General features: G+C 38.2%; 1 protein-coding gene across 1 annotated transcript in view; it reads right to left on the bottom strand.

Annotated features, from left to right (window-relative positions):
* TEAD1 (TEA domain transcription factor 1) overlaps positions 1–24,338 on the bottom strand; it is a 214,201-nt gene that overhangs the window by 56,497 nt on the left and 133,366 nt on the right. Inside the window, exons 3-5 of the mRNA XM_063117294.1 lie at positions 15,005–15,069; positions 8,639–8,701; positions 8,487–8,549 (exon numbers count right to left, since the gene is read on the bottom strand). Of these exons, the coding sequence (XP_062973364.1) occupies positions 8,487–8,549; positions 8,639–8,701; positions 15,005–15,069 (191 nt within the window). The remainder of the gene's footprint in view (positions 1–8,486; positions 8,550–8,638; positions 8,702–15,004; positions 15,070–24,338) is intronic.

Below are 24,338 nucleotides of genomic sequence, written 5' to 3'. Positions count from 1 at the left end.
GAGGCATACGGATAAAATCATCATCAACAACAACAACACTGAAACAGTCCTTGGACAACTCTTTTTAATGGTGGGTTATTTTTGTAGTTTGTATTTTTTAATCCATAAATTTCTGAGGTCAATAACAATAGTTAAATTATTTATTAAACTGAGTAGCAGTTTTCTTCCCAAAAGAAAAAAGACATCCAGCCAAATCTCTGTACAGTACCATGTACATTGATGGTGCTATATAAATAAATAAATAATAATAATAATAAATTAGATGTAGTATATCACCTCTCTGCATGACCCTGGTCTCTGTAAATAACCTCGCACTTCTGAGAAGCGAAAGAAATTTAGGCTGCACCCCTATGCACACTTATCTGGGAGTAAACTCCATTAAATTCAATGGGTCTTTCTTCTGAATAGACATGCATAGGATTGTTGTCCTAGTAGGGTAGAGTATATGAGGCATAAGCTCCATTAAACTGTTGAGAAAATGCGTGGTGGTTTATGGTTTCATTCAAACCCCTCTGTCTTAGCAAGGATTTCTGTTTTTATAAGTGTTCAGAAGACATGTGTAGATTGAGAGACGTTGATGCATGTAAAAAAAGTAGACTCAATAGATGGCATTGTCTCCCTATTCAAGCTGCTTCTGCTTCTCTGTAGCCTGCTTCTGCTTCAGGTCCACACGTAAGTGAATATGCTGATGACACCAAACTCTATTTCTCTGTGACATCTGAATCAGGAGAAGCCATGCACACTCTAAACCAGTGCCTGGATAGCTTTTGATGAGGGCCAATAAACTGAAGCTGAATCCCAGTAAGACAGAGACCCTATGGGTTGGCAGTTCCCAGGTCCAAGAATTTGCCTGTCCTAGATGGGGATGCATTCCATCTGAAGGAGGAGGTCCATAATATGGGGGTGCTCCTGAATCCATCTTTGCCTCGGTGGCCCAAAGTGGCCATTACTAACTGGTTGGTACAACAACATTGCTTGTTCTTGGTTAGGGATAGCCTAGCGATGGCAATCCATGCATTGTTAGCCTCACAATTAAACTACTGTAATGTGCTCTATATGGGGCTACCCTCATGCATGGTTTAGAAGCTGCAGCTAATGCAGAATGCAGCAGCTAGGATACTCACTGAGACACCCAGCCAAGTTCACATAACACCTGTGTTAAAAGAACTGCACTAGCTGCCTATTAGCTATCAGGCAAGGTACAAGGTTATGTTATTATCCTATGAAGCCCTAAGCAACTTGGAACCAGTATACCTAGCAGACTGTCTTCCCTTATAAATACCAGGTGACACTTAAAGTCATCAGAGGAGGCCTTGCTAGTTATTCCAAAACGAACAGAATGTTGCTATTAAGAACTTTGATGGTAAGCTTTCTCTGTAGTGGCACCCACCCTCTGGAAAGCCCTCCCCTGTGCAGTTTGGGAGGTAGAAAATGTGGCATCTTTAAAACATTTCCTAAAAACACACCTTTTCACCCTGAGCTGTAAGTAAACTAATCAAGCTGCTCCATTTTTCTGCTCCTTAAATCATGTTTACTTTAGTTACTTTAATGTTATAGTTTTAATGTCAGATTTTTAATATTGTGTTTACATGTATTTTAATATTGTGAACCACTGAGGGACTATATTCAGCAGTATAGATGATGATGATGATGATGATGATGATGATGATGGTTGAGGAAGACACAACACCTGGCTCGGCCCACATTTCCCATGCATTGGGCTGAAGTTGAAGTATGGAGTTTCTGTATATGTACAGTGGTACATACTATGAGAGTGTGAGCCCTGTTCATAAAGGGGACCTAATTATGTGAAAAGGTTTGCACATATAGAAATCCATTCTCACCTTCACCCAATACATGGAGTTCAGGCAAGAGTCAACTGACACAGTACTATTTCCTCATCACACATTCACTCTACACATAAAACCAAACATGAGAAGAGAGCTTGTGAAGAAAAGGTACTGGTACAAGTTAGGAAAAGGCATTAACTCACAATGGGCTGCTATGTTGTCCAAACCATGTCTAAGCAAAAATTTCTCTCTATCCATTATCTTTTCCCTTCTACATTGAGTAAAGATTCTACACAAGTCTTTACTCAGTGGGAAGGCATTCCAGCCCCTTGATCATTTTGGTTGCCCTTGTGGAGTCAGCAAATGGGTTTCTGCGTGAGAAAGGCCGATAAGAGAAATAAGATTTCCGTTTAAGTGAGGCTTAAAAAAAGAGTTTGGGGAAGAGAAAGAAAAGAGTTTGTGTAGAACATAGGATGTGAGTGGTCAACCTCTGCATTCCATAAAATTCTGAGGTTACAGCTGTTACTAAGTTGATTGTAATTGTTTCATGATTTCTACTTGTTTTGAAATTGCAAGCCATTCAAGAGCATTAAGCTACATGGGAAATCTAATGTAAATAAAGCATATCTTTTAATGAATCAGATCCCTAGATTTCCATTGGTTTTGAAATAATTGCTAACACAAGAGGAACACGATCAGTGCAAGTCATTCCATTTTCTAACCTGTTGCAATTAATTTCATACAGCAAGAAAATCGAAGACTTTGCAGGTTATAATCTGTTTAAAACCATCGTAGTCTGTGAAATAATTCAATCACCCCAACCTACTCTAATGAAAATGATTTTGTATCCCAGGGAGATAAAAAGGGCATTCAATATAATTTTTAAAAAGATGTCCCTGGTATAATTAAAATAACGGACAATATGAAGTTTTTTTTAAAAAAAACCCAAAAAAACCCAATCACCCACTTAAATCCTGTACTATTATACATTTTCATTAAAACCAACATAGAAATCTAACAAAACATAACTTCAAAAAAAAAAAAATGATGTGAAGCCAAAGAAACTGCAATTTGGTCTTAAAATGGATTTTACAGTAAAGCATAAAATACTAACATAAAATAGTTTCCTAATAACTAATTTCACAAATCTTATTTCTGCTCACATATTGTATTGATTTGAATAACCTTTGAAATTATTTGTTGTAACTAAAAAAAAAAAAAAAAGATAAACAAACCATGGAAGTATACAATAGTTCTGCACAAAAGACAGTTGAATAATTGTAGCCATGATCTCCAATTTGCTTATTATTAGAGAAGACAGTAGTATATACAAAAGCTGGCTATTTCAGCCAGGCAATAGCTAATGCTAAAAAGAGAATGCACATTCAAAGCTTTCCCAACTTGCTGCCTAATGAGGAGCAATTAATCCAACTTATTGTATTTCAAAATGCAGAAGACTCCATTCACATCAAAGGAAATTTTTCAAGGCTTTTATCATTGTTCTTTTTTTCTTTTTCTTTTTTAAAGAGAAGCATATAAAGCTATCTTTAGCATCCTAACTGTCAACAGAATTTTCTTTTTACATGCAACAGTGTGGAATGTATCCACTAATGGATTTTAAAGCACGCATACATGTGAACTGTAGGCATTTTTAATTTTTGGGCTTCCTTTAATGAATTTTTAAATCATGTGCTAATGAATACTGGAAATTAAAGTCAAAGATTTAGTTATTTCAAGGATAAAATTATTCTCTCAATATCTGTATACCTGCTCATATATTTAGGGGTGTTCACATGTATCTTTCCGAGGTATGAAATTGTTCCATAGTTTGGGAAATATTATGGTACACCAGTGCAAAAGGAGAATTTGCAGCATTTCCTAGTTGAGTGATAAAAACTAGTACTATTTTTAAAACAACTGTCAAAAATATAATTAATAAAGTTCAAGAAGCCTCAGTCACTTATGGGAACATTTTCTAACCTAGGTTAGAATGTATAAAACTCTGCAGAGATTTGGATTTGGGATATTTAAGAGCTGTTTCCCACAGTAAAGGTAAGTCGTGTTCCTAAACATTCAGAGTCATCCACTTAGGACCCCTGATTGGAAGGGCCCTTCAATATGTGTCCATTACATGTTTAGAAATAACAACTTGCACAATAGAGTTCTTATATAAACACAACTCTAGAAATCACTTGTTTGCATTTAAATTAGCTGTATTCTTAATTTGTATTAGAACATGAGAAGAGCCATGCTGGATCAGACCATGGGTCCATCTAGTCCAGCACTCTATTCATATGGTGGCCAACCAGCTGTCAATCAGGGATCCTCAAGTAAGATATGGTGCAACAGCACCCTCCCACCCGTGATCTCAGCAACTAGTGTATATACGCTTAAGGCCTCTAATTCTGGAGGTATCTTCCATTAAAACTGATATGGTCTGGTACATACTTATTTCATAACTGTTCAACTGGCAAGTTATATGCAACAAATACAATTGTCAGGAATTCATAATGGACAAGACAGAACTGAAGCTGCTTCTATGTGCAATGCATTTAAAAATAATAGTATAGGTTGATGTTTTAAATATTTTAGGGTGGCCGTGGCTCCTCTTTTATAGAGGACAGTTCTCTATTTCAGGGTTAGGCAACCTGTGACGCTCCAGGTCATTTAGCCTACAACTTCCACCAGCCTTTGCCAACTTGACCAATGGTGAGGGATGTGGGAATTGTAGGCGAAAACATCTGGAGGGCCATAAGTTGCCCAAGCCCAGTCTATTTAAAAGGCTGTCCTGACCAATTCCAGTTTACAGATAAAGAACCATAAGAACTGTCATCCATAAACAGTACCTGGACAGCATATAAATTCATATAAATTAGTATTTACAAATTGCTGTCCTCTTTTTTTATTGATGCCATTCCTGTTCTTTGGTGATTCAGAGGTTGCAATCCTAATTATAATTTTTTTTATGTGCTGTGTTTGTTCTTGAGCTATCATAATACCAACAAATAAAATTCAGATTGCGTGATATGCTTTGATTCTAGTCTGATCTCTATTTCCATTATTTGTTCATTTGTTCACTCAGATTCTGGCCTGCAGTTCCCAAAGCATAAGGCAAGTGACCATATAAAAGCATTGACAATAACTTGTTTCAGTACAATTCTTCATGGCACCTGGTGGCTGTGTGCCATGTAATGTGTGATGAAGCATTATACTTCTGAACGTGCTTTGTTGACTAAGTCGTGACTACTGGGATAAAGCTTTCTGTTTTCATTATGACCTTCTCTTGGATATTTCAACCAGATGGAGGAGGGGTCCTTTCTTGTTGATTCTGCTTGCCTTCATCCCCAAGAAAAGAGCAAACAATCTGTACCTTCTTCAGTGACATTTCTTGCTCTACTAGATCCCCTGAAGAGATTTGGAGGCATTTGTGTTGAAGCTGCAAGGGATAGGGACTTTAGTCCCGTTTCCATGAAATGGCATATATAGGGAGCAGGGTTGCAGGATCACACCTACCACAGTTCCCTTCCTGGCCTAAAAGCTGAAGGAGGAAGTCAAATCTTGCATCTGAAATTGCAGCTTTACAGAAAGTCCAATAACATATCCCTTTCTGTTTTGGTGTCACCAAGTAATTAAAGGACATTGGCTGTATCTTGGCTAAAGTGTCCCAAAAGAATCAGGCTGTGTAGAAGTAAATGCATTCGGTGCTCTTCCTGGAGCAGGCAGACTGAGAGTAGGCACTGTTAGCTATCTCACCCTCCCAATGATTTCCTAGCAAACATCAACTCTGGGAAAAGCTTGTCAAAATTAGTTGCATGTCATTTTTATTTTTCTTACCCAAAGCCTGAAATGCTGGGCCGAGTAAGATGATCTCAGCCTCCAGGATTGAATTGTATTGAATTTGGGAGTAGGCTTCAGTATCACACATTGCCTCCCCTGCCTTTCCCATGCACTTCTCTTGTCCTTTTTATCATGCATGCAATGTACTGGCTTAATATAAAGGTGAGCCTACATATATTTGAATATAGGGCCCCATATAACAGAATCTCCCAAAGCAAGTTCTTTTCCACAGGGTCAAGGAGCAACCACATTCAACTAAATGCAAGACATCCCCAATTCATTTGCTACATTGTAAATTCCTGGAGGAAAAGTCTATCAATGACTACTAGTCCTGATGGCTATCTGCTACCTCCAGCATCAGAGGCATTAAGCATATATGCACCAGTTGCTGGGGAACATGGGTGGGAGGGTGTTGTTGCACCGTGTCCTGCTTGGGGGTCCCTCATCAACTGCTGGTTGGCCACCGTGTGAACAGAATGCTGGACTAAATGGACTCTTGGTCTGATCCAGTATGGCTCTTCTAATGTTCTAGTGGTGAAGAGGACCAGAAGAACATAAAAACCTGATGCCTGCCCCCAAATTCACCAGGGATATAACGTTGGAGGTGAAGTTCGATATGATTTGTCCCTCTTATTTCTTTCTTAATATGGAGAACAATTTATTTTTATTTTATTTTTTCTGCTTCACACATAAGGATGTTTATTTTGCATTGATGGATTTTTTATTCCCCAACTTTGCCTATGAAAATGGCTCCTGGAATAGTTATTTCTTCACTGGAGTGTCAGGGAGATTTGAAAGTAAGAATCAGTGACTAATTTTCATTGCTGTCTTGTCACTCAAGCATATTTTACTGTTGCAGCTTGTCTCATTGCACTGATGTACCTAATGCAATTGTGGGAGTAGCAGAAATTATTACTCAAGAGATTCTTTAAGAGAATTCCATAGAACCAATGCATTCAGCAGAGAACATCACTAAATTCAGGTCAATGTAAGCAGAGAGAGAGAACGCCCACCAGGAAAGAAGACTTGCAGGTATCATTGGTGTTTACTTTGCTTCTTTGCTCTACAGAAAGCTTCATCATCATAAAGGAGGTGCAGCAATAAGAAATAAGTGTAATTTTAAAAGTAGTATATTCTTAATATTTTAGGTGTGGGCAACAGAAATATTCAAATGGTTTTCCTATACAACGCAATGGCCATATTGCAACCCTATATGAATTGGCCATTTGGCAGAAACCTAAGCAGGTAGTCCGTGCTAACAAATTACGGAATTTGTTCCCAACAAAGGAGGCTGCAGGTGCCCAGTATTAATTTAGGCATGCACACAGTGCCCGTACATTGCTTAATTTTGTACACATTAGCTAAGCTAAGATGCCTAATTTTAGCCATGACATTTGGTAGTTTTAGTCTGAAATGCTACAGCCTTCTGTATTGTTGCACCCTGGGTTAAAAAGCAGTAGGTTTAAGTTGTCTTAGTTCTTCACCGACCCTGACTGCTCAGCCCCGGCAGTTCCAAAGCCAGCCACCAACAGCCATACAAGCCTGCCAGCATGCTACCCCACCGCATACTGAAAACCCAAAGCTCCTGACAAGTAGGACAGTTGCAAAGCCAGCCTGTTATTTACATACTGCAGCTTCAGGGTTGTGGCAAAACATCATCCACAGAGTATTTATCATTTAGAGTAGTATAATGTTTTGCTGACAAGTGAGTTAAAAACATATTTATTCTCTCGCTCTTGCTCTCTTTTTTTTTAAAGACTCCACTAAAAAAATGTTAGCAGTATTTTAGGTGATATCCAAGAATATATGTTGTTGTTTTTTAAAAAATAAAAATAAAACAACTACTCTGCCTATAAATTTTCTAGACTTCTAAGCTGTTGGGTTAAAAATATTCAACGATTCTTTCATATAAAATTTGCATGATTAAAATTTGGAAAATGAAGTATTTCCTGTTGCTTTTTGTTGGCACTCAAAAATTGTGTGTGTGAGAGGGGAAAAAATCATCACTCTTTAGTTAGATTTAAGAAAAAGAATTATCTTCTCCAGGATCTGCTGTTTAAGAAACTACCAAGATGAAATCATCTCAAACAGCACAATCCTATGTATGTTTACTCAAATGTAAGTCCCACTGTGCTCAACAGTTTACTTCCCAATACACGAGTTTAGGATTTCAGCTAACAGGCATAACAGTCAAAGTTAAGTACTTTTAAGTCCCATTTCTTTCAGTCTGAGAGCATGTGCCTACCTCTCCTACTGTAGCCAATGAGAAATGAAAGTGCTTCACTGTGACTGAATTATGCCCAGAGTACATATTGTAATGGAGGTGGAGATAGAACGATTTATAAAAGGTAGATTTTGCAAATTAGCATCACTGAAAATCACACACACAAACAAAGAAAAAATAGCCTGGGGTAGAGTGGGAATGTAATGTTTATGTCCTTACAAGTGATTCAAAAACCTAGATGACAGTAAAACTGTTCTCATCTAAATCTCAGTTTTGACACTGCAACAGCATGTGTGTTTGTGCACATACAAAACTCTCCTTTGATTTAACTGCAATTTATATATAAAACAACTAACTCGAAGCTAATGGGGTTTAAAAATGAAAGAAAAAAGACCCACATATTTTTCTAAGGAGTAGGCATGCATACAGCTAGTAACATTTCCAAGCGTGTTAAACATAATTTAATATAGATGCTAGTGCAGAAATCAGAGGGAAGGAGAGAGAAATGTGAACAGCTACCACATGCAAGGAAACTAGGTTACAAGAATCACAGCACCAGGCATTCACCAGTCACCAGGGAAAACAGGAAGTGAAATGCATAGCAACCACAAGCCCAAAAGCAGAAAAGCGCATACCTTCAGCTTGGAATGAAAATCACGAGATTTCCTTCTGGCAAGAACCTGAATGTGACTAGACACCTGCAGGGTAGGGGAAGGGAGGGAAACAAAGGAAAAGCCTGTAACCATGGAGATGAAAAGCCCCCTACAACTGGGCAAGCCAAACGTACCTTAATGGCGGCTTGAATTTCTCGAACTTTCTTCCTTGCTAAGACCTGTATGTGACTAGACACCTACATTGTTCAGAGTTATAAAAAGAAAGAAAAAAGGGGGAAAGAAAAAACAGAAAAGAAACACACAAAAATCAAATATCTGTTTGGGAGATGGGAAGAAATTAAAAGTTTCTTTGGGGCAAGTTATTTGCATCTTCAATAAGCTTTGCTGTTAAGAGACCACATTCCCAGCCAGAAACCACACTTTTAGCAAAGAAGTTACCAAACATTGATCATCACTGCAGTGACTTGATTAAGAAGAAAAAGTTTTGGACTACTTGATTTTATTTTCTATCCAAAAGAAACTTGGTTCAAAAAACCAAGAGGTGCAGCCACTTCCACAGGTCTCTCTGATTCTCTGCAGAACATAACCTAAAATAAACAGAAATTATGACCTCCACTCGTTTAGATAGAGTGATAGAATGAACATATATATGCATCCTGGATCTGCTTCCATAATTAGTATCACATGGTGCATTCTCTCCTCAATAATCCAAACGCTATGAAATTAAGAAAAATACAACCCCCAATGATTGCATTTCTCCCTCCAGTGTTCTTATACAACACTTTCTAAGATGAGAAACTGTCTATTGTGAAGGTAACCCTGCAGAACTTTCACCTCAGTGGCAGTTAGATAATTGGATGGAGTGACATGAAAACCACTCCCCTTAAATACTTCCTCAGAGTCAACATAAAAGATATACTAGTGGTAGTTCGTGCATCTTGCATCTATTCATTACCTTGGTGACTCTGCTCTGAAATTATTCTATGGGTTTAGAAGCGGCCAATCTCCACTCTGGAAGATCGAATGTTCTGCAGATGTTCGGGGTTATCAGATCTTTCTGGTGTGGAGTGCACACCTAGAGTTTCCATTACAATATCACATATATTAACGAGTTTTGCATAGTCTAGTCCTGTAATACAATTATTTTTTAATAATCGTATTACATCGTGCCTTTTTTCCTCCAAGGAACCCAAGGCAGTGTACATAATCCTCCTTCTCTCCATGTTATCCTCATAACAACAACCCTGTGTGGTAGGTTGGGCTGAGAGTATGTGACTGGCCAAAGTCACCCAGTGGGTTTCCATGGCTGAATGGGGACTAGCACCTGGATCTCCTGACTCCCAGTCCAACACCTTAGCCACTACACCATACTGGCTCTCTTATCCTTTGTGGACATTCTAATTATTGGATTATTTCTGTTTATGTCTTTGGTCCAAATCTTCAACAGCCCTTTGAAAGCCACATAAACAGGCTTTTCTGCTGAATTCAGTCTGAGAAGAAAACACATGCAAGCAAACACCATTAAGGTACGTTTGTCCCCTGACAAAATCAGTGGGGAACAACTTACTCACGTGGGAAGGTGTGTGTGTGTGTGTGTGTGTGTGTGTGTGTGCGTGCGTGCGTGAGAGAGAGAGAGAATGCAGTGTCCTTAGAATCTGGATCAGGCGGATTCTCCATGAGTGCAAACTATGTATAAACAGAAGGTTTAATTCTAAATTACAATGGCTTGATGTAAACACTTTTTCTAAATAAAAATGAAGGGACCTGTATCTTCCAAAAGCAAACACTCTGTCTAAAAAGGGGTGGGCAATGCATTGGCAATGGGCCACATACAACCCCTCCACTAAACCCCAATTTTAAAAAAGTCTCCTCCCAAAATGGCATCCATAGTGGTTACAAAGTGCCCAAAGGGCCACATTTAGGACCACTCTGTCCCTTTTTTCGGGGTGGGTGGGACTGTGCAATGCTCCTGTGGTGTGGCTCTACGGGACAAAAATCCCCCCCCTGATCTCTGGAAGTTGCCCGGGGGCCTAGAATATACCATAGAACTACAGAGTTGAACCACAAGGCTCATCAGTTACACCATCCATGAGAGATGGCTGTCCAGCCTCTTCTTAAAACCCTCCAGAGATAGAGAATCCACAACCTCTGTGCTGTTCCACTGTTGTACAGATCTTACCATCAGGAAGTTTTTCTTATATTTAATCAAAATCCAGGTAGCTGTACCTTATATCCATTATTTCAGGTCCTAATTTCTATGGCAATGGAAAATAGTTTTTGACCATCTTCCCTGTGGCTCCCTTTTATATACATGAACACTGTCAACATGTCTCCTATCAGTCTTCTTTTCTCCAGAATGAACATCCCAAGTTTCTTCAGACTGTCCTCATAGGGCATATCCTCAAGTCCCTGTATCATCTTTGTTGCCCTCCTCTGAACCTGTTCTAACCTGTAAATGTCCTTCTGGAAATGTGGTGCCCAGAATCATACACAATAATCCAGGTGTGGTCTCTCTAGTGCAGAGTAGAGAGAAATAACGACTTCACGTATCTTTGATGCAACTCTTCTTCTAATGCAGCCCAAAATCGTGTCAGCCCTTCTAGTGGCTAGCTCACACTGCTGACTCATGTTCAGCTTGCTATTAATGACCACACCCAAATCCTTCTCTGATATAGTGCTTCCAAGCCATGAATCCCCCATCTTGTATGTGTACCCTACATTTTTTCTCCCTAGGTGTAATACCTTCCATTTTTCCCTGTTAAAGGACATCTTGTTCCTCTCTGTCCAGTCTTCCAACCTGTCCAAATCAGATTGCAGTCTCATTCTGCAATAATGGGTGTTCGCCAGATCTCCCAGTGTTGTGTCATCCTCAAATTTGATAAGAAGCCCATCAATCCCATCATCCAGGTCATTAATAAAAATGTTGAATACTACTGGCCCCAAGATAGAACCCTGTGGTGCCACGCTGGTTACTGCACTCCAGCTCAATGTAGAGCCATTAATGCTGACACTCTGAGTGCAGTTAGCTAGCCAGTTGTGGATCCACCTTACTGTAGTGCCACCTGAACCTAACTTTATCAGCTTGTCAATGAGAATGTCAAGTGGAACCTTGTTAGAAAACTTTGCTGAAATTGAGGTAGATGACGTCCACAGCATACCAACAGCTACCAGGTTAGGTGGATCAACAATTGAGATCACAAAAAATACCTTCTAATGTAAAATATTTTAGTAGTAATTCCTAAATTAATCTCAGATATCTTGTCACTTCAATTAGAATCCTTGTTTAACCCCCTTTTGGAATATGCCAGAGCTCAATGGTAGAGCACAGGCTTTGCATGTAGAAGGGTCCAGTTTCAATACCAAGCATCTTCAGATACAGCTAGGAAATACTGTATGAAATATAAAAACAATGCTGAGCTCAGTGGACTCAGTGTAAGGCAGCTTCCTAGGTTTCTAATACGAAAACTGAGCCTGCATGTAAGTGTATTTATCTTGTTACAGGGATTGGCTCAAACCAGGCATTACATCAACCCAAACCAGGGCATGAGCTTCCAAATGTATAGGCAAACCATACTGAACAGCTTGCCTAATTTCATTTTCCATTGCTCAGCACTCTAGCAATAGATCAACAGCTGTAACTATTGTTTGTCAACTGAGATATCATTCAAAATCAAGGTTTGGACTTGCAGACCTTGGTTTGTCAATTCAGGATCACGCTAAAACCATAGTGAAGCTTCTTTTACCATGGTTGGTCTGATGTCTGAATTGAACCCAATAAGACTTCTCTCCAGGGAAGACTACGGTAAATGATACTAAGACGGCTTTTTAAGAATTTAGTGAAATACTGATAAATGTTAATGAGAAAAAGAAGGAGAAGGAGAGTCATTTTTATACTGAATCTGAGTTCTTACTCATGTGACTCTCTTGCTTGATTTTCAAACATGGGAAATTAGATCTTGGTTCTTTACATTGTTTATGAAAACATCCTAAACCCCTCCTTGCCTTTTCAAAATGTTTCCACATGTTCAAGAAATGTTGTAACAATAATATCTATATGTAATAGTAAATGCGAAAGGTATATTTGTATGTAAACTCTGATTCTAGATAAGCTTTTTCACAGAACCCTTGACAAAATAAATTATACCTTTTAAGCTACAGATTTTGTAGTAGCTAAAAAGGATAAAACACCACCACCCATTTCTGTAAGCAAAGTGGACTACTTGCAGAAGAAACTATTTGCAGATAACAGATTTATTTATTTTATTTATGTATTTATTATTTAGTTATTATTATTATTTATAGATAACAGATTATCCTAATTTTATCCAGAAACATTATTCACACTCTGCATTTTGGATTGGGGTGGGTGTATTAGTCAACATTTTATTGCTGCTTGCCTCTCAGTTAAAAAAAATCGCTGTAATTTTATTTTTTGCCACTCAAAGAACTTCATGCAAACTGGAGGAGGGAATAAACATCATTACAGTCTTCCAACTTGCAGTGTTTTTGTGTTTAGGCACTTGGAGGGTTCCCTCCTCCAGTCTGCATGGTTTTTAGATGCTTTCCCTCCTCGTTTGTTTGACTCAAAGAGCTTCACCACCAAAAAATATTCTGTATAAATGGCTGAATTTGAGCCACTGGCATTCGGCCATTTCCCCATTTTTGTCTGCATTGGCATTACTTTTCACCATATCACAGAACAGACACAGCATGCCTGTGTAGGGACTTCATCCTTCCTATTTACACACTCTAATATTAAATGCATGATAGTTCTGTACAAGTGATGGAGTTCAAAATGCAAATGGACAATGTCATTTAAAAACACAACAACACACACAGCAGAGTGTAGGGATGAGCAGAACCAAGTAGAAGAAAACTTTTGATAGAACAGAATTTCATTGAAAATTCTAACACAATTCCAACGTGGACTGCAGAATGGCTTGTACAATTCACTTTGCTTTGCATAAGTAAGCCTCTGTCACATGTTCAATGGTCCCTGTTTTTCTGGCACTTGCTGCATCACAGACCTTCTCCGCATCCCATGGCAAAAAGTTTGTGATGCAGCAAGACAGCAGTAAGAACATTACCCCTACATTATCTTGGAGAACCATTGATCCCATGAGACAGAGAAAGGCATAAAAATATCTTCCAACTCCCAGAACCAAAGCCTCCATTTATTTCTGAAAAAAGCCCAGAACCTCCGAAAAAGCAATGAACTCAAAATGCTTCCACCTCCACCAGAAGTTGCAGTTCTGGATCAGATTAGCAGAATCACATAGTAATTAGTGTAAAATAAGTCTGAATTATAAGAAGAATCAAGGATGCCACCTACAGAGATCTCTCCCCCACATTCCTAGATTTTCAAATGCTCCAGATCATGGGAATATGAGTACAAAATACTCAATATTAAAACAAGAATTTCCTATTTAAAAAAATAGGTCTAATCATGGGTGGTATTAGGAAAGGTCCACCTAGGCATGGGCAAGTGTAGCTGCTTTTTGCATGATCCAGGTGGCCAGATTCTGGTGGGTGCATGGTCTCTTGACATCAGGCGATTCATACATTAAGACTCACCCATGTTCTCTGGCATAATAAGCTTTCATGGACAAGAGTCCACTATATAGAAAGTTATTCTGAAAGATGTTGCTTTCATGTAACTGGAGAAAAAATGATGCTTGCTGAAATAAAGGAACTGGGGCCCTGATGATCTCTGTTGCATCTGATCCCCCTGGATTATCTAGGTTTTGGGTTTTTTTGCCCACATGTGCTTCCCCCTCCTGCTGCCTCCCTTGAATCTTTCTCCGCTGTCCATACAGCCATTTTTATAAATAGAGGTGTGTGTCCTTAGAAGACAGAATTCTTTGAAGACCACACACACACACACACACACACACTTGAGAGCCTGAGACAGTCACGTTTTTGTTGTTTTTGCTAGTTTTAAAGCATTCTATTCCTTTCATATTTAAATGCAATGTAACATCTGATTTCCTTTAATAAATTATTTTTAAAAATAATAATACTATGCCTTGAGATTTCTCAATTATTGCCTGCCTATATCATCACGGGGTCCATGCTACTAGGTGTGATTCCCAGATATTTTGGTTCTTCTTGTAAGAGGCTCTAAACAAGGTATTCTAAGCAAAAAGAACTAGATGGTCATAGTCTACAAAAGGTTTTATAAGTTTGACCTTTAGTCAGTCAAATAAATAGGCTGGAAGCAAGGCAGAATCTTATGAAAATATAACTATGAGTACCCTGGTCTGACATAGGTATACATATTTATTTATTTTGAAAGTAACTGAATAATGTCACCAGGCTACTTTTCAAATACAGGTGCTCACAGCTGCAAGTGTATAATGTGCATAAGGAACTGTCACTGAAGTGATGAATGGCACAAACAGCAGTATTTTTGAAAGCAAATTCATGAAAAGGCAATGCAGTATCTAACCAGAGCTGAAGCAAAGGCAGCCACTGCAGCCAAGTCTGCTACATTCTGTCATTCATTGACATGCAAGTTTTATCCTGTAGGGTTGTCTTACCTGTTTCCTGGTCCGTGTCTTTCCCGTTCTAAGTTTGATGTATCTGGCTATCAGTTCATTCCTACCTGAAACAAATATAAATTTATAATGAAGGCTAAATGTAGCAATTCAGCGTGAATATGTAATGTTTAAACTGCATGATTTAAAAATACAGATCACAAGGTATCATGTGGGGAAAAAAAACCCCAATCTATCAGATGAAGGGTGTGTAGGGGGAAGGGGAATCCATTCTACCATGGACGTTTGTTCCATTGGTGGACAGACATTGTTGGGTATCACCCATAGCCTTTTGTCCAAAAAATATATCTCAAATTAAATGGCTTAGGGAAGCTGGCTTGTGGACTGAAATTGAGAAAAATTGTTTGTAAAGATCTTTAACAGTAGATTAGAGGTGAGTCAAATACAACACAAACAGAGGAATACAATACTTTTAGGATCTGAAGCTACAGTTCTTTTAATGGCTACTAACTGGCAACAATGAGCCCACCTGAAAAAAAGTGGGGGGGGAGCTGTAATTCCCCCCTTCTTTCATCCCAAGTCAAAAGGCATAACAAGATATTAATTTCTCAAGACAAGTAAAGCAAGCATCACACTTTAGGAGTTGCACAGTTAATACTTTGACAGTGGATTGTATCCAGGAAGAGGTTGGCAGATGCAGTCTAGCCTTCTCTCACCTGGCAGATGTGTAGGACTACACGTCCCACCATCCACAGCAAACATGGCCATTGGCAATGCTGGCTGGGGAGATGGGGGTTGTAATTCCACACATTTTAAGGATGCTAGTTGGGGGAAGGCTGACATAGTATCTCATGGCCCTTGTCTCCACCACAGAATGGGATGAATAAAATGGGCATGCCCCATGTTCCAATAAACATAGGATCTCCCAGATTATTAATTCATTTCTCTCCTGTAGTGGGGAAAGCAGGGGACAGCCAAGTAAGACAGCTCACAATGCCAAAGCTTACTCCCAATCTCCCTTCACACCCAAACTGAGAAGCAAAGTATAATTCAAACTGCACCTTAGTCCAAGACTGAGAAAGGCATATGAAAAAGATCTGTTCAACAATGGAAACAGTTCTCTTCTCTTTTATACTGAACCCACTTTAAATTATCTTCGCAAAAGGCTCCAATAGCCCTTTTCATACCTTCGTACAAAGGTGTAGCTGTATTTGCAAAGATGTTCCTTATCAGACCATCAGCTCCATGTGTGGAGGGCAAGGGCACGTGTGAGGCATGGGAATGCTCAGTTGGAGCCATTCTCTCCTTCCCATGTTCACTCCATACATAGACGAGCAGGCATAAAAAGGACTCATTTTCACAATATTTGTATTTATTCTCTGACTAATGTATGGCACTGTGTGAAATATCAAAGTCTTCTCCCTGTTGCAAGAGCTTAGATATTGTTTGCCTAAAATATTTCTTTTTGGAAACCAACAACATGGACTTGTGTGTACGAATCTTTGGAATCATGATTGTTATGTAGAAGAGTTAGAAAAGTCACTACAGGACTTATAATCTGTTTTTTCATCTGTATGAAATAAAAAACAAAAATAGATGGTCAAACAAGTAAGCTTTTGTAAACTGGAAGAGAGTCTGTTTTCCCCCTCTCTTAGACCATCAGTATGCTAAAAATTGACTTATGTGCTTTTATATTGTATTTTATATCATGCTTTTATACTTTGAATGGTTTTAATTTTTGTGAACCGCCCAGAGAGCTTTGGCTATTGGGCGGTATAAAAATGCAATAAATAAATAAATATACAGCCAAGTCTGGACAAGCAGGCTAGTGGGTGAGCACTTGTATGAGGTCATTGGTAATACTGTACCATTTCAAAATATAGCACTACACAATGTCCATGAATTGTGGACACTTGGCTCCACTTCTCAATTCTTTCTTTCCTATTGGAGCAATGCCCTATAACAGCCTTCCGTAAACTGGTGCCCTCCAGATATTTTGGACTACAGCTCCCAGCCTTCCTGACCATTGGCCATGCTGGCAGGCACTGATTGGAGTTGGTCTGAAACATCTGAAAGGTAACAGGTTGACGAAGTCTGTATTAGTCCATAGAGGCGTTTATTTATTTTTGAACATTTAGAGACTGTGCCTACATCTCAAAAAGGATTTCAGGGTGCTAACAACCTAAATACAATGCAATACAGCACTTTTTAAATAAAATAAAATAAACCCCTCTAAACATCAAAAATAAAACAGAGAGGCATATCCATCTGTCAGGGATGCTTTAGGGTGGATTCCTGCATTGAGCAGGGGGTTGGACTCGATGGCCTTGTAGGCCCCTTCCAACTCTGCTATTCTATGATTCTATGATTCTAACTATTTTAACCAGCTAAAACAATAACACACTTTGATCAAAAAATGAAATATTTTTGAAAGTTTGTTTCAAGATGTCTTTGCAAATAAAATGGGCTTCACCTGGCACCAAAAAGTATACAATGTTGGTGCTAGGACTTTCTCCAGTAGGAGGACATGGCAGAGTCAGGCTCTCTCTTTTGTAAAAGTTTAATGTATTTCTCTTTTGGAAGGAGTACAGATTATCCCCTGATTATCTTAATATATGGGCAGGTAGGTTATTGGTGAAAACAACTCCATCTCTCCAGTACTTCCTTATCTCTATGTGATCCACCACTGTTGGGTCCTCAATATGATCTGGCTGGGCTATACAGGAGAGACAAATAAGGCATGTTTATTTGTAAAGTAAGGTTATTTTCCAGAGGTCAAACCTGTTCATCTAAGTGACACACAGGGGATCCAGTACTCAGGCAGGGGCGAACCCTGGATGATCCCAGGATAAACCTTAGGTCTAGCTACGGCCTTAGTAGTGTCAAGTACTGAAGACAATCAGTCTATATGCTCAGTTTGTAACATGCTTGGGTGGGAAACATCCTTGACAAATAACAGGAGAGGGAGGGAGGGAGGGAGCCAGGCAAAAACACCATCAGACGCCTGCTCATGGATCAGCAGGAGTCTCCTACTCCCCACCACAACGGCCTTGTAGGACCAACTGACTGTGTTACAGAACCAGGAGAGGGAGAATGGCCAGTGAAGCCATCATGACACACCTGCTTCTGGATCCACAGGAAGTTGTCACTTAAGTTGCTTTCCTCTCCCATCTTAGGAACGAATAAACATTCTCTGAGTGTGGAGGGATTGCATTTTTGTTTGTTCTGTTTTGTTCTTGAGTTTAGTATTTTAAAATGCTGTTTCTCAACCGCTTCTCTTTCTCTATGTGTACTCTCCAATGTATTTCCTCGTGGAACTATTTCTTTGGCAGTTTTAGTTCTTAAAGAGTAAGGTTTTTAATGGAACTGAAGGCAAATGAAACATAAGAAAAAACATAAGAATATTATGATATAAAATAGTAGTAAAATACAGGTTTTGAGAACCCTTATTCACTCATGGAACTCATCATCATCATCATCATCATCAATCTACATTTGTATACCACCCTGTAGCCGAAGCTGTCATGAGGGAATCAAGGTCAGGTGACTTATTTATTTGCACTAACATAAGGGAAATAAGATAAGACACACAATAATAAGAGTGTAGTCAAGATACAATTATTGTTGTATTTGCTATAGTGTCTAGGTTAAAATATTTGTTTATTATTTAATGTTGTAAAAACTTAAACATTTTTTTTAAAAAAGGAAATGCTGAATTGTGCCTTGGTGTGGGTACTAAATTTCATACTGGTATCTTAACATTCAATTGAGTTATCACATTACAAATAAACTGGCACACTTACAAAAGGAATGCCAACCTGGTCAGTAGTTAAACCAAATGCTTCACTTTGCTTGGCAAAAAATATACAATCCAGTCAGAAGTTATTTTTAAGGAAAGGAAAGCAACAAGCACACATTCTCAACATCAAGGTTGGAAAAATATTTTCAAACCCTAGAAACCAGCCTCCATTCTATTAGCAGAGGAGTCTGTTTCAGCAAAAACAACAGAAAATCTTGTGGCACCTTGAAAACTAACAACTGTATCTTGGCATAGGTGCCTCTGAGGAAATGGATTCTAGTTGATGAAAGCTTATGCTATAATAAATTCATTAGTTTTTAAGGTGCTACAAAACTTTCTTATCTATTCTACTAGATGCATGAAGATTGATGGGAACGTGGAAAAATTCTTAGGAATCATTATCTAATTTTTAGGCATTCTCCCCCTAGGCATGATAAAAAAAAACATACCCTTATCTCTGCTTATAAAAGCTTGAATAAAGAGGTAGGCCTTACATTTCATTTGAAAAGATATTCAATGTCAATTCTTACCCCAAATTTAACCCCAAATTTACTCAGGAGTATAAAAGAAGCCCAATTTTGTCTCAAAATCCTAGATCTAACCTCTTTGTTTCTTGTGAGTTTTTAATAGAGACTTCAGTGGCTCCTGGATTGGTGGTGTTAAAGGGCTGTTCCCCAGGAGCAGCTTTTCAAAGGACATTTGAAATCAGAGTTAGTAATGTTGGAATGCATTCTCAGTCTCAGACCTTCAAAGGTTTCAGCAGCTGAATAGGACTGAACTATATAAAATGCTTCTAGTGCCTCTGTCAGAGGAGGAGAACACCTCTTGAAGTGTGTGTGTGTGTGTGTGTCCGCGTGTGTGTGCGCACATGTGCAGGGAGGGGTGAAGACATTTTAAATCCAAATTAGACAACAAGAAACCTCTTGTAGATAAAAGTCAACAACTGATTAAACAGTTTCAACCACTAACTAAGACACCCGCTATTTAAAAGCCATGAGCAAAATCTATTTTAAGCCTTTAAAAATATTATAGGCAGGTGTTAAGTCATCCCCACAGTGAGTTTTGAGAGTGGTCCCCTCAGTGAGTTTTGAGAAGGCTTATGGAAATGGAGGGGGTGGGAGATTGAGCAGTGCTTTCCTATGCAGGCAGCGTTTTGTTCAGACAAGCTTACTGCAGAAGGTCATGTGACATAGGCCAAATAAACAGCATCTGGGGATTTTCAATTACAGACCTTCACCCAGCATGCCTGCACTGTAATCTCTACCAGATGAGGCTCAGGCCTCACTATTTTCAATAATTCACACACTGTGTACACATAACATGACAATAAGGGCATTCATGCAACCGCCTGATTCGCACATCAAAGCTCCCAAATGGCCAGCTGTAAGCATGCTTACTGCTGAATAATTCATTCTTTTCACAGGCTTGAAAAAACGCTCAGCAGGACTTGGCAAGCTTGTGTTCTTTCCTGTGTGGTATGCTAAACTCAAATTTTGAAAGAGGTACAGCCCCACTTAAAAAAAAAGCGGGGGAGGGGGCTAGAGATTCAACCATTTAAATGCACATTTGCAAGGTTTCAAATGGTTCAGTATAAAAAAAAACAGTCGACTAAATGAGCTTCAATTCCAAATGAGGCTAAGAGAGACAGAGTACAGGCAGATTCAAAGCCGTGGTTGTGTTTATGAGGCAGGTGTTTAATACAAAAATAAAATAAAGCAGGTTTCTACTGATGGGTCCTGTGTAAATCACATCTGCAAAAACATTTTTGAATCACAACATGCCTAACAGATCACAAGATAAGCAAATTGATGCTTAAAACCTTTTATCTTTAAAACCTCAGCTTTATATAAAGACCTGTTATCTTTTATCATAATCCAGACACTAAAACACCCTTTATAAAGGGCTGACCAGGTTTGCCAATCAGTTTTGCTTCTTTTTTCCCTATTAGATGTTTTACAGGTATTTTTAAAACCATGCAGCTATGATTTTAATAGTCAGACAGACATCCTGAATTCCTTCTAATTGCATTGACTGTATTTGTATTCTGATAAAATTGCATCCCTAGCCCCTCAAAGCATGTTCTTTTAAGGACACCCCCTGTTTCATAATATCAAGTTTTCTTATCTGTCAATCAACGCTACAACCAGCAGGTTCAACTAGTCATGACCTCCCCTCATAGCAAACACATGCTGCTTACCAGCTGTGGGCTGTGTATTTTTAAACCCTTTCCCTATCATTCAGAGTGGTTTCCTCTTAATCACAATAATCCTAAAAGTGCTAAAACATATCAATCGTCCTCTAAGCCCTGCCTACAAAAGGCAAGCCATCCTGCTTTTATGGGCTTGTCCAGCAGCAGCTGATACTTCATTCAGCTGCAAATCCAATTTAGCAGCTACAAGAGGTTTAGCATCCCCGGAAAAATATTGGGTGTTGATCCTGCACAGTTAAGTCAGCAATATCCTTCTGCCATGGTGGAGTTTTCTTTTCTTTTCTTTTCCTGCCATATTCACACTTCTATTAGATTTCCCCAGTTGAGGTGAAAGAAAGGTTTACTTCTGGAACCACTGCCCTAGCAATAACTAACACACACAAAGTCAAATATTGCAATATTATGGAAGTATGCATAAGCTAAATATTGCAAACACAAGCAAACTGAAAACTATGAACTACCAGTGTGTTATTATGTCAAGTAAAATAATACATTTATATATAATTCCAGAAGAATGTGGTTAAAATGTAAATTGCTGTGCACCTATGGCAAAATTCATGGATATTCATTTGATTGTACATGAAAGACTAGGTGAAAAAAGAACACATTTCATTACATCTTTATCTTTAAGGATTTGGAATAAAAACAGCTCCAGAAATGTTACTGAACAGTTTATGAAACCAGAACTGGCAGCTTCCTTGGTTTTCAGACATTTTGCCATGGATCCCACAAGACTGATTTGCTTTTTCACACACACACACACACACACACACACAATCCTACCATAGACCTGACTCAAAACTCCTTGTTACCCCACTTCATTGACTTCAGTATCCTTGTCCTGCAGTGTGGTATGCCATTCAAAGTAATTCTATCACCCATGATTCCAGAAACTCTATTCTCAGTGACAGCAATCCAACACATTTTTAGATGTACTGAAGACCATTAATTGGAATGGTTTCTACACTGTATCGGATTATGGCTTTTGCAAATCCATCTTGCAATTAAAACCAGCTACTCCTAGGAGTAAGGATACAATAAAGAATGGCTTAGACATCTCACCTTCTACAATTACTGATTCAGATTTTAGTCCTAGTGCTGTTAATTTCAGCAAAGAAATATTTACAATTTAGAACTGCACAATCTAATTTGATTTTAAAGTTTTGAAGATAATTTGCAATTATATACTTTGCTATGTAAGAAACGTATTTCATTCCATAAAGAAATTAATGTAAAATTAATGTCCATTTAGTGACTTTTCAAAAGAAAAACGGAACACAACCCTAGGAAGCAGCAAATTGAAATTCCGCTACACAATGATAAACTGCCCAGAGAGCTTCGGCTGTGGGGTAGTATATAAATGAAATGAAATGAAATAAATAAATAAATAAATCTGTAGAAAGAATGTTAACGTTGGTTTTTTGCTTTTAGAATACGTCCATAAGCTATTTACATACAAACATTTAAATTTTGAAAGTGTTGATTTATACAGGGTATTAACCAATTTTAAGAAAATTCTCTTCTGGCAAGAATTAGAAGTAAAAAGTCCAACTTGGACAAAAATCTTTCAAAAATGCAGACAATAGGCTGGCTCATCTGTCATGCATGATGGATGAGTTAAGGGGATTAAAATCAGCATTTGCATCATAATAGATAAAAATTAGCCAAATAGAATTTCTCTGTAGGTGGCTTCAGTATTACTTATTTCTCAAGGGAAAAGGAGGTCCGTTTTTAGAGAATTACAGTAGGTTTACAATCTTAATATGAAGAGGCTTTATTCTAAATGCTGATTAACTTTCTTAGGGAAGAAGGAAGAAAGGTTAACGTGGATAAATTTCACATTATCATACAAACTTTTTTTAGGTAGCATTAAAGAATGACCAACAATATGTATGACTCTGAGAAATGTAGTTTTACTGCATTTACATTAGATTACATTAAAGCATAAAGGAAAATGTTATTAAAAAGTACATATTAAATTTGAAAGGAAAATTCTACTTTTTAAAAAATTAAAAATGTATTCTGCACTGCTCAAAAGTTAGGTATGTGACCAGGCAACCCCATTAATTACATTGCTCAGAACAAAACATTGTCATTTTAAAGAAACAATCACTTAAAAATTACAGAAAAAGTTGAACATGGTGACACCAAAATACTACACATATGTTGAAACAAAATAACAGCATATGCAATTAGCATGTCATGATTTTCGCAGGGTTTATCCAAAGGGACCCAAATATAAATTAAGAGAAAGAATCGGCAAGTCTTCTGTGAACTGGTAAATATGTACTTTAGCAGCACCTAATGCAGCAATCCTATATTCACTTATCTGAACGTCCCATTGAACCCAATGCAACTTACTTCTGAGTAGAAATGTATAGGATTGTGCTGCTTGTCTTCCTGGTTCAAGACCTGTCTTCAGTGACATCCCAACTGTATTTATTGTGTTGTTGTCTTTCTCATGGTTACTACCTACACTTTACCCAATGCACTCTCCAGTCTGTACACATTTCATGAGGTATTGCTGCTTCAAAGGTGTTAACAGTGTTATTTGCAGCAAATCAGTTCAAGCCAAAGCATTGCCTTACAAATAAAGCTTCTTCCAGAGGTTGCTTTAAAAATTTGACTTTTATGCCAAAGACCCTTCTGTGTTGGGAAAGCTGTTTATTTAATATTAATTATTTGGTGTATATGCTCACTGTGGAAAAGATATTTTGCATTTATAGCAGGTGCAGAGAGATATTTAAACTCATATTGTGTTATGCAAGAGGTTAGGAATCAGATTACACAAGATGATAAGTTCAGACAGCCAACAGGGGACAAGTGGAAAGCATTTTTATGTAGGGTATTATTTATTTTGCCTGAACACAATTTTGAGAAATATTTTCTCAATAAATGTAACTCCAGTGAAAGTACAAAAAATGATTTGCTCCTATTTATGAACTCACATACAAACAGGTATTTTAGCATTTTTCTGTATTTTCAAGGACAGAAGTATTTGGGAAAGGTGAGTGATAATTCTCTATTACATATCTTTGATATCAACTATTCATGATTCCCTTTATCATCTAAGTGTGTTAATTGAGGGGGGGTCAGCTGAGAATTTTATAAATACTATTCTGAATGAACAGGATGGGTTTGACTGCGGACAGAGCATGAAGAGATGTGGAAACGCAATATACTAGGCAAGAACGTTAGAGAATACTTTTTCTCACTTGGTAGATTGACACACTACCTTCCCTCCAAACTAAATAGACATTTAACTCTTTACTTTTATCCACAAAAGCTTTGAAATAGCAACTGAGAAAAGGAAGGCACGTTGCAGTAACTCCCCTGAGATAACTACACTCAGGTGGTTCCTTTAAGTT

The sequence above is a fragment of the Elgaria multicarinata genome, chromosome 2 (genome assembly GCF_023053635.1).
Source record: "Elgaria multicarinata webbii isolate HBS135686 ecotype San Diego chromosome 2, rElgMul1.1.pri, whole genome shotgun sequence".
Lineage (NCBI taxonomy): Eukaryota > Metazoa > Chordata > Lepidosauria > Squamata > Anguidae > Elgaria > Elgaria multicarinata.
This window is presented reverse-complemented; position numbering and strand designations above follow the sequence as displayed.